General features: G+C 43.8%; 1 protein-coding gene across 1 annotated transcript in view; it reads right to left on the bottom strand.

Annotated features, from left to right (window-relative positions):
- Positions 1-237: 237 nt before the first annotated feature.
- Positions 238-11,837, bottom strand: part of fam222aa (family with sequence similarity 222 member Aa) — a 55,506-nt gene continuing 43,906 nt past the window's right edge. Inside the window, exon 3 of the mRNA XM_080893644.1 lies at positions 238-7,393. Coding sequence (XP_080749770.1) covers positions 5,925-7,393 — 1,469 coding nt within the window. The 3' untranslated portion in view covers positions 238-5,924. The remainder of the gene's footprint in view (positions 7,394-11,837) is intronic.

The following is an 11,837-nucleotide window of genomic DNA, read 5'->3' as shown; positions in this document are numbered from 1 at the left end:
ACATGCGCCATGAACTGCGAGGCCTTACCGATGCTGCAATAGACTGCTGTAAAGGTGAAAAGGATTGTCGCCGCGGCATATGGCGGTGATGCACAAAGTGAATCCTAAGACTGATATGCTTATCTTCATTACAGCAAGGTCTTCTTCAGGGATTTTAAAAATTGTTTAAGAAAGAAGGAATGAAAGTAAGGAGTAATGCGGATAACAGGACAGACATAGAAGTCATCTGCTTTATTTACTTATGTCAAACAATAATACATAAGAGACGAGAGGTCAAAAGAAAACCAACCATCTACATTTAAAATAAAGAAATTTCAGTCCTGAGATTGACAAAAAGCAGGGAGAACAGACAAAATATCTACTGTGATCGTTGGGATGGAGGAGGGACAGTGGCAGTTTCAGCAAATTGAAGATGATGGTTGTGGGGAGATTAGGGGGAGATTGCAGAACTGGAGAGGGTAAGCAATCACTGGGATGCTTGGCTGTAGGCACATTCAAAAGTTGAAAACCCCACTACTAAAGGATTTTACAGCTTTTTTTCTTTTTTCTTTTTAAATATTCAGACTTCTTAGTTCAAAATCTGAGTCTCATATATTATAATTTTTCCAAAAAAGAAAAAAGGAAGATATTCTTTACATATTTTCATCCTGAGGAGACAAAATCATTTTTAAACATAAATACAACACTGCAGGGAGAACAATAAGAGAGATGCTTTATAGATTTCCCATTTCCATATATATTATTTTCTCAAGGTTGCGGCACCCTCAGACTTTGGCAGCGTTGGTGCATTTGAGATCGTTCGGGAAAAACAGCCCTGTTTGTCCACAGGAACATTCGGAGAGCCTCACAAACAGTGAAAGGAATCAGGAAGAAAATAAGCAAAATCCCCAGACTTTTGAGTTTTGATTGGATACAGCAATATCCCCACAGCGTAAACAAGATGAATATTTGGAGGCCATAAGCTTTCTCAGCTGAACATACATACTTGTGGCGCTGAAGAAATAAAAACGCTCTTGGAATTATGCCCCGCTGCATTGCCTTTCAGAAAAGGGCTCCGAGGCTGTGCCTTTTGGGATAAAGATCCTGATTTATTTCTTCATCTGTGCTGATCTTTTACCTTGCGGTGCATTTAACAGGTGCTGAAAACAAAATTTAAATTCTACGGCGCTCACATGTGACCCATCCAGTTCTATCAGACAGCACTAAAGAGACAGCAGTGTGCTCAACGTTTGTGACAAAACACAGAAAAATCTTTTAATGGTATTGTGCAATACAGCAATAAGGCTGGTGGATTAACAATACAAGCCTCCTCAAAACCAACTGAACTATTGATTAAGGTATTTTCTTGCTAGGTAGGAGCCAAATGGAGAGGAATGGCCTTGTGGATGTAACGTTAAGGAGGGATGCTGGGAAGAACTCTGAGATGAGAGCCCCAGGGGCCCAAGGGCAGCCAGGGGACATGACTGAGGTTGACCAAATCATTGTGGAAGTAAGGGGGTGGGGGGGCGCTTGGGCCTTCTCCCCCTCCTGTCATCTGTAGATTAGAGCAGCGCCAAGACTCTACAGAGTGAGCAGCTGCCTATATATTTTTTTGTCCTTCCCTCCCCTCCCGTTCCCTCTCTTCTGAGAGTGAAAGAGCTGACCCTGCTTTGAACGACCCCGTCTGCTCTCTTTTCTTCTCAGCAGTATTTAAGGCGCATAATATGCAACTAGACCTTTACACTGGGTAAAGGTCCTCGTGGACTTATTGGGATTTACTAAGGGATTTTTACAACCAGCATAAGTCATTTCACCTTCGTTCTGCCCTCGGGCCATCCGTGAGAGCATCTCTCTGCCCTTGAAAATGTGTTAACAGTCAATATCGGTCTGTTGCTACAGCGATAAATTACAGATCCAAATGTCCTCATTCAGACTGAGATTTCTGTGTCATTAATAATTTCCTGGACAAAATATTTGTTGAAGTGTTAAAAAGTTTAAAGTGAAGTTTTTGTTTGTTTGTTTTTTTACTTAGGAAAATCAGATTGAGGCTCAATAAGTCTTTCAGCCAGAGAGGTGATTTCAGTTGGCCTTCAATCTGATAAGTGACCGCAGAGCCAAATAGGGGAAGCTTCAACCAGGCACCAGGAATATGGCAATTATTCTGATTACTGATGCTTCGAGGCTTCTCTGGCCCCCAAATCCTTGCCCACATCCTTTCCTCTCTCCAAACCCCCCTTTTTTGTTTTTTTTTGCTGAGACCTGTCACATTGCACAGGACCCATCAGCCAGGCAGAGAACAACCATATAACCATATATAATCCAACAGAAAACAAATCCCCTCGATCAAACACAGCCCAGCCTTTAAAGCAGGCCTCTGAGCCCAGGTGCCAGGGTGCAGTGCTGAGGCCCTCAGAGAAGCCGCGGAGGCTGTGATTTAGCAGCCTCCCCCCACCCACTCACCCACCCACAGAAAACCATTCTATCCTCCTCTTTAACGCCAGCCAGCCAGTCCTAACCTTCAGTTTGTTTAAGCACTGCTGAACCCAGTTGGCCCCGGACAGGGGGAGGGTGGGCTTAGATAATGACATGCCATATGCCACTCTGCCTCTGCAGCTGAGTGAGCCATGGCTGGATCAGCCCAGGCACAAATCTATTTGAAATTTAATTCTATTATCCTAATATGGGCTAAGCGTCCATTGTCCAAATCAGGAACAGAGGAATGGACCACAGTTCCAGGGATAAGATGCATCCCATCAATAGAAGCTCATTAATGTGTGTAAAGGACCAAGGGGACAGACAGTTTGGAGCCTGTACATAATGAACGGTGGCCACAAAGGCACAGAGTCACCTTTCGCTAAATAAAACTGTTGTTGTTTTTAACTTTGTATTTTTCTAAATGACAAATGATCGTATTCACGTGGATTTTTTCTGTTTATTCGGCTGAAGTTGGCTTCAAATGGCCAGATTTCTCTCAGTATCTAAGAGGAAATCCTTTACTATTTGAAAGGTGTTTGATTTCAACCCTTTGACTGAATGAATACTCTCTGCTGGCTGTGTCCTGTAGCCAGACGTCACCCAATATTCCCATTAGTAGAGAGGCCTGGTGCCTCAGACCTCCACTGGTGGGAAAGGCCAGACACTAGAAGCTCCACTGCCTCAAGTGTCTCCTCTTCACTTCAACATCATGTGACAGGGTTTAATGCTTGGATGCCGAAGCCAAACGGAAGGGATTTTGGGAAGGGATGTATCTGTAAATCTGTCAAAATATTTCTACAAGACAGAAAATATGCTGGAATCAGACCGCGGCTGGGGCATTAAGCTGTTGAAACAACATGAAAAATTTCACTGGAATGTTAAAGAGGCTTACTGTGCAAATTTAAGCCAAGGGGCTTGGTACTCTTTAGACTGGAATCTCTGTCAGCGTTCAGATACAGTGGCATGCCTACGAACACCATTACCTCAAAATTTAAGGCTCATCGTTAATAATTAAGGGAAAAGATCAAATCATAACGATGCTTCTTCTTCTTTTAAATATCCGTCGCATTTCAGTATTAACGGTTAATGTTTTTCAGCAGTGCTGTCTGTCCCGTATCTTTGGATGGCCAAAGTGTAAACATTTAAAAGACGATCATCTAAATGCACTGCTACTACTACGTTTATCATTACAGCACATTATCCGAGCGATGTCACACACCGTATTCCACTCTGGGTCTCACAGAGCTGCTGTAACAATATCCCAAGCTTCCCACTGCCTTTTAGAGGTCACATGTTAAAAAATAATCACAGACTTCAAAGCCGAAATGTGGCTTCTGAATACATTTTTAAAGAAATTTATTTTACACCTCAAAACAAAAGATGGATAAGGATTAGGGATGTGGTACATTGGGAATGTATTGACAACTGTAGTTTACATTTTTTTTGGTGTAAGCTCAGAGAAAAAAAATGTTAATACAGTCATAATAATTGCACTTCATAAATCTAGACTAATGCCAGTATTTCCCCACAACAAAGCTCTGGTTCTTTCTTCCTCTGCAGTTAATAAATTCAATTTACTACTCAAATTTGACTGACAAAAGAAATGCTAATTTAAGACCAGAGGACTGCTGCACTGATCCAATTTTTCTCTTTCACTTGAGTCCCACTAGGCAATAAAACATCGCAGTAATTTAAGTGCAGTACATTCAAGGGAATCTCACAGTCATAATAAATATTTCACTGCTCTGAATCATCAAGTTAAGACTGGCCTCGGCTAAACGCATCCCAACCAGGGGCTGAAATGGACAATGAAAAGCAGTGAGCTTTGAGTCTCATTTCATCTGATGCCAGAGGACAGGGCATGATTGTTTTCATTTGTTTTTGTTTGCAGGATTAGGGGTGAATAGCACCCCGAAGATATGATCTCCATTTGTTTCCACCACTTTCTCATGATGATAGCACCTGACAGATGAAGAGGCTGTAGTGCTGTAAATACAGTCATAAAGGAGTCACGTGAGAAAATGCTCTCTAGCTCCACTGAAAATCTAAAGCCTCCGAAAATAAAAATTAAATAAGAGGGGTTGAATTTGCAAACCATCTCCCGTACATTATGCAGATATAATGTTTATGGGACCGGTGACTCAGTCTTTCGGTCTTGGTGGTAAAAATCTTGTAATGACAGAATTTGAGAAGAAGAAGAAAAAAAAAAAGTCTGAGGATTTTGAAGAACACAAATTTAAAAAAGAAAAAGACAAAGCACGCACGCATGCACTCAGCCACATACACGCATTAACATACATGTAAGGTTATGCAGATAACCTCCCAGTCACATTCTTCATTGTAACAATTCTTTTTCTTGTAATGTTTTTTTTTCTTTTTTGCAATGTTTTCTTTTTAAATAAGTATTTATTGTATTGTATGATTCCAGTGTTGGTTAGGAAAAAAAAGAGCTCTCCAAACAGGTTCTTACAGAACCAAAGCAGCAACTATGCCTCACACCAGGACATAAGAAACTGCACGTCAGCCAGAGGAGAAATTATTAAGTCATCAAAACAAAAAGTGGAAAATAATAAAATTAAATTGAAAAAAAAAAAAAGCAAGCATTTGAGACACTTTTCCCCATAGCAGCCAAATACATATAATATACCTACAAATATATCAAACAACAAAAAATAGGTTCAAGTTTTTCAAGTTTCTTAAATATATCATATCCAAACTACCCAATTCCAAACTTCAAAGTTAACAAAATTCAAGCAGTGCAATTTATGTATCAATTATTATAACAGCAATAATAACTAATATCGTACTAGCCTTTTAACTCAACCTTATGATCCTTGTACATAACACCCGAGTACAGCCTATAGTCTTCTCACTTGTCAGTACATGTTTTGTTTTTTTGTCTTTTGTACGTGTTCACGTGTGTGTACTGTTACAGAGTTTGGATTTTGAGAGCAGCCCTAAATATTGGCCCTTTTGTGACCATTTCAGTGACAACCTACACAGTAGCTTCATCCTTAGTATTTAGAATGGGGATACAAGTGGCTTATGCACTTCATGTCAAGCTATGATTCTGGTCAAAACAAGTTCAGGCATGAGAAAAAAACAAAAACAAGAAACAAAACAAAAACAGGAGACCAAAAATATAATTAATTCAAAATCCTATTGGCAAACCACAAGCTGGAACATCAGGAGAATCATGAAATCCCTTTTCATTCCCACTGGCAATCACTACCACTTTTTGTATTTGGGATTTCCACAGCCTACCTTGAAACCACCAAACCTAGGGCCACACAGCACGACAACTGCTCTTCTCTAAGCACCCACACTAGTTAAAGCAGTGGCACTCGCATCAACCCCCTGCCCCCCCTCCCAAAAAAAACATCTGTTTTTTTTTTTTTTGTTTTTTTTTTTTAAACTTGGAGAATCTTCACAAATTCACAACTCTTGATTCGTTTCCTTTACTTCCCCCTCTATCTGTAAACAGGGAGGCGGATGTGTGCATGCTGGTGGTCTAAGAGACGTGGCACAGACACAGTCTCGTAGCCTTTGCCAAGCATCTGCTCCTTGATGCAGGGTGGGTGGATGTCGTTGATCAGGTACTCCAGAGACTGCAAGCTGCTGCTCAGCACAGACGTGTTGCACAAGCTTTTGCTGGGCAGGCTGCAGCACAAACCTCCCCCGCTGTCTATAGCAGGGTGGTGATGGTGATGGTGATAGTGGTGATGGTGGTGAGGGTAGCCCATCTCTCTGTGCCCTGTGGCCGGCCCTCCGGTGGAGGTGCCCAAAAGCTCCTGGGGATTGTAGCAGTCACTGTCAGGTGTCACCAGCACGCTGTTCCACGGCGGCGCAAAGTACTGACCCACTGAGAAGTTTCCGTGCATACCCACGCAGTTCAAAGGGGAAGAGCTGACTTTGTCCAGCCCGCCTCCTCCACTGGCACTGGCAGTCAGGTGGTAAGGTCTAGAAGAAGAGGAGGACACCTGGGCACCCATAATCCCTCCTCCTGGAACACAAGTTTCCGGGGACTTGCTGATGGCGCCCCCTCCTCCACTGCCTCCACTGTACATGCGGAGCACAGCCTGTTGCTGCTGCTGTTGCTGCTGATGTTGCTGCTGCTTCTGCCATAGTATATAGTCCATACCATCTGCGTACACACCAGTCTTCATCGCCTCTGAGTTCTGAGCCGGCAGCCCCTGACCTGTATATACCATGTTAGCCTGGGGACCCATTCCTACCACATAGCCTCCACCGGAGGAGTTAGAAGAGACCCCCATGACAGCCGCGCCCTGCTTGGAAGGGCTGGAATTCGATGGTGCGGTGGCAGCCCCTTGACACACCTGCTGCAGAGCCTGGGCCTGGCAATGTTGGTTGATCTGGTAGATGATGCTCTGAATGGAGGGAAGGTTGGATTGCGTGGGCAAGGCCAGGCCTCGGCCCCCCGTTACAGGGATCACTGAGCCAGCTACAGTGACATTTGGGGGCACTGACAGTCTGGGGCCTTCTGGAGGCTTTGAGGGCCCAGTGTGGTATACCATTTGGCCATGGCCACTGGCTAAAGTGCTACTACTAGGGGGCGGGTATGGGGCAACAGCTATGTGGGCTGGAGAGAGCTTAGTCCGTCTGCCTTCGGAGTTCTTGAGAACACCTTTTGAAGAGACGAAGGTGGATGTTGACGATGATGACGATGACGAGGAGGAGGACTTAACAATAGCAAGGAGACCCTGGTAGCCCCCTGTGTGGAGGTGTGGGTAGGGACTATAGCGTTGGCCTGTGGTGTCATATCCATTTACAGTCCGGTTAAGGTGCTTGTGCTGGGGAACCCTGATGTTGGTGGGGAAGATCTTGATGGACAGCGGGCTGTTGGCTGTCTTCTGAGCATAGGCATCAAGTTCTGCCGCAGTGGGGTAGCGAGGGGAGTGTGTGGGCACTACTAGTTCACCTGCAAGACACAAAAAAGAAGAAAAAAAAGAATGACTTAAATGAACAAATGCCCGTAGAAGAAGCGAACAGCAGACCTGGGGTTTAATTACCAGAAATATCAAAGAGCCTGACAGCAATGGCATTCACAAAGCCGGGTCAATCAATTGTAATAACCACTGTTCTCCTGGAATAGTAAGATCTGGCAGCAGCACCACGGCTAGATTGAAAGCAGGTTAAAAGATGTCATCGTGACACAAGAGCAGGCGAATAACACAAGATTACAAACAGCAGAAACACTTCAGAGCAAACCCACACAGAGTTTGAAAATTGTAAATGAGGGCTGGCATTCATTTGCGTTCTCTCTCTCGTCCTCCATCTGAGCTTTCCTCCCATCTCATTTTCTCACCCTCCTGTGGAAGTTCATCCCTAGACAAATGGATCTTTTTAAAAACTCATTCTGTCAAAGCCTGGTACCTTAGGCGCTGTTAAATCAGTGCATTGTGAAATTAATTCGGACTCTCTTTAGCATTGAATTGGGTTAGCCTTGGATACCAGGCAAGGAGGGATGAAGGGGAGGGGATAAAAGCTTGTTTAATTGCAGTGGCACATTTGAGATTTATAAGTGCTATCACTTACTGGGTCTTACCCTTGGCCACAGAATTTTCACATTTTTTATTCAGTCCAGGAGTACATGAGAGGCCCTAGCAAAAACCTATTAAAAATCCATGGGGAATTAGTAGCCTGGTTAAGGTGAACTACATGAGAGCAGAGCCAAGTCCAGAATACTTGAGTGATATTTTTTTTTTGCTGAAAGTATTTGTTAAAAAGGCAGAAAAACATAAACTCAGTGATGAAATAAATCAAACATTAGTTTTACAAATGGTATGCTCATACGTGACAATGAAATATTTCCAGTATGAGGTTAGAGAAGTAAAAAGCTGGCCTCCGTATCCTTGTAATATAAATTGATGTTACAAAAACTACACAAAAATGCTTGATTGAACAGGAAAAAAAGATAAATAGACGCCAGCATAGCAAATGTCTTCCTCTTACTTTACGTCCAAATTCTCTCTAAGGTTTGACCAGTGAAACCACTCATTTCAAAAATCAATTGGACACTGGTGTTGAGTGAGACTGGCGATGGTCCTCGGTCGTTGAACCAAGGGTTGGCCATTGTGAACTGAGGTGGCAAACAGGAAAAAATGCAATTTCTAAAAACCCCACCATGTGTCATTGTTTTGGGGGGGGGGGGGGGGGGGCTGGGCACGGAGGTGAGGCACTGCAGTGAGATTGGATTTAAACAACATTATTCAGGCAATTTCATGGCTACTTAGCTCAGTGCAACAAAAGGGGTATGGGGGTGGGAAAAGAACTCAATTTACAAGCAATATATCAGCTGCCACAAATGACTTGCAACCCCTTCAAAAATGACTTTTTTATGCAAAAGCTAACAAAATGCACAAAAATTTAACTGCCATAACTGTGCCGTCAGCAAATGTCCTGGCGACCCAAGGCAGTCTGCAGGGTGCAGGCTGTGACTAGGACTCACTCCATTTGCTTTCCGATTGCAAAATCATTTTAAAGAGACTCCACAGCCAAGTAGTCACAATTCTCATTTCTTTGCTCCCATTACAGAAAGCATGGGGAGTTCATTTCAAAAACCCTATGGGTCTCCAACTGTGAAAATGATTAAATCTACAAGATCCATATCATAAAAGAAATAAATTGGGAATTTAACAGCAGACTGGAGAAACTGTGAATATTCCAAGCCAAATTTAGTGCCTGAACTATTATACGCGTGTTGTTTCATCCGACAGGCAACATGCTTTCCAGATCAGAAACTCTATGGCATCAAATTAGGCTTTAAATTTTGTAAAAGAAAGAAAAAAAAAAGTGCTGACATTAATTATTTAATTTTAATTTAGAGTGTCATTCTAATGGGCTTGTCTGAGTATGCCAGGCTAGCCTATCTAAGATCTAACCAACCTTACTGAGGCAAAGCCCTGCTTCCCTGGTGACAGCAGTGCCATTTGCTTTGATGTTCTGACTTGCAGAGGAAAACTGACAGAAGACTTATTTGCTCAGAAGAAAAAAACATGCTCATTTCAAAGCACATTGCTGGTCCACATGCAAATGGATGGCAGCATTTTTTCTGATCATCTTTACATGAGGGCAAAAAAACATCTTTGATCATCACATGGTCTAAATGAGGAAAGATACTTGGCTTTCAGGCATATCAAGGGCCTGTGCCCTGCCGCCCCTATAAGCCCCCAGCTGCAGTATGCCCATCATTCCACCTAATTACTGCCACATGAGGAAAAAAACTATAAAAACAGCCAGGAAATTCATTAAAGGGTGGCTAATTCTATTCCTTCTCACTGACTGAGCCCATATTTTCCATGCCTGAGCCTGCATTTCTTCTGAGAGAGAGAGAGGAGAAAGCCTTCTCCCTCCGTCTTTTCCCAGCTTGGCCCTTGTTTGTCAATAGGCAGAGCCTTTGGCACACCAACCTGGCATCAAAGGGTTTCACACTTCACAGGCCACAGGGATTAGAGGCCTTTCAGGCCTACAAAACCCATCTCAGCTCCACAAAGGCTTCCGGTTATTAGAACCCATGGGCATAAAGGAAGAAGAGGAGGAGGAGGAGGCAAATGAGCATCTGGATGCTTCTGATTCTGGCTTCCTCTTTAAAAAGTTCCACGGTAAAAATTTTATAGCAAAGTTGATTACAGTAGCCTAAGTATGGCCACAAACCAGAGCATATTTCACTCTCATACACACATTGTTATTCACACTGTGTGTTTGATGTGCGGGGTCTCTGCATTTCTCTCCTCCAGAGCAGTAAGTCTATAAGTGAGGACATGGAGGTTAAAGGAGTGAGTCTCTTTTTAGGCTGGCGCTCTGTGACTTATTGGTTTAGGCTGCAGTAGATCATAGCAATGAGCAGCAGCATACAGATGGTGCGGGCTGATAAACACCCTCTGAGGCCGCCAGTACTGCCTCCTTTGTGCGAGCCCTTACCTCCTCATAAGGTGGGAGGGGGGGTTTCCTGCACCTGTGCACACTCTCTAGCGTGGTCGTGCATGCAAACATCATGCAGAAAAACAGGGGGAAAAAAATGGGGGGAGGCACATTCGCATGCATACACACACCTGCATCGGCAGTTGTGTGTCTCATTTGCCATCAGTGGAGCATGTTGTTATCCTCTGCTCAGCGCTCTCTCATGAAATGTAGGGCAGGGACAACAACAGGTGCCTGTGCGGGCGACAGCCTGCAATGCCTCCTGGGCTAAATGCTTCACACTCGCTTCATTTCAACATGCGACAGCCTTGTAAGGATTAATTATTTCCCCTGGGGATGGAAGAATATGCTATTTCCCTTCCTGAGAGCAGGAGGCTATGTGCACTCACAAGCACATGAAATAGCTCACAGTAAATGAACAGCAAAACCTGGGCAAGCGCTGCTTTGAAAAGAAGTAAGAGCGGAAAAAAAACTTTCACATGAAAGGAATGTAAACAAACCAAGCATAGTGTGATTGAACTGCATTGGAGATTAGATAAAAGCTCAGGCAAACACATGCATTAGTACTGAGAGATCACGCGCCAGGGAGCGGAGATGGCAGGGAGGCAATTAATGGGCTGACCTTCGTCCTTAATCACCCAGTGCCTGGCACACAATGCCCATGTGTCAGAGCAGCACATCTCTAAATGCCACCCCTCATTAGCACGATGCACGCCGTGAGAGAGGGGCTATCTGTGCAGTGCTCCACTCTCCAGCGGTCAGACAGAGATAGCAAGGCAGGGATTGGATAACATGGCAGCACAGCACTGAACTGAGCTGCAATAGGCCATGATATGATCTAGAAATCCCATTTCACTTGGAGGATGGGCACTCTCCTTTCTCTCCATTTTTGATTGGCATGAAACTCCCCAAGCGCAACGTCCTTGGTGTACCCGGTGCTGTCACTGTGATTGCGTGTGTGCTTTTTGTGTGATTGCTCTGTGTGTGTGTGTCTGTGTGCATTTGGTGAAGGGGGTACCCAATTCTGAACACTCAATTAACACTCCTTTAATTAGCCAGCAGTACATTTTGAATTCTGATGAACTAATTTTCTTGGTGTGACGGTGGAAGAGGCGGCAGAGGGGAGAGGCCTGGTAAAGATGAGGTCCACTGGGTACAAAACAGCAATAAAGAGGGAACTGGTTAGATTAGACTGTAAAAAATCCATTAAATTCTGTGCACTTCTTCCAAGTGAGAGGTCAAATTGTGTTGATCACAAGAAGCAAAGGCAGACAGAGAGAGTATGAGAGCATGGAGTTAGGTGAGGTGAAAAGAGGAGGGGTAGCAGGGGAGAGGAGCAAAAAAAAGGAGAGGAGATAGGGAGTCAGAGGCTGTGCGAGAGTGCAGCACCAAATCCAGAGGACCACGAGAATGCTTTGCATTTTAATTAGAGGTTTAAATGA

Source organism: Rhamphochromis sp. 'chilingali', assembly GCF_963969265.1.
Source record: "Rhamphochromis sp. 'chilingali' genome assembly, chromosome: 10".
Classification (NCBI taxonomy): domain Eukaryota; kingdom Metazoa; phylum Chordata; class Actinopteri; order Cichliformes; family Cichlidae; genus Rhamphochromis; species Rhamphochromis sp. 'chilingali'.
Note: the sequence above shows the minus strand (reverse complement) of the source record. Positions and strands in the feature narration are given on the sequence as shown.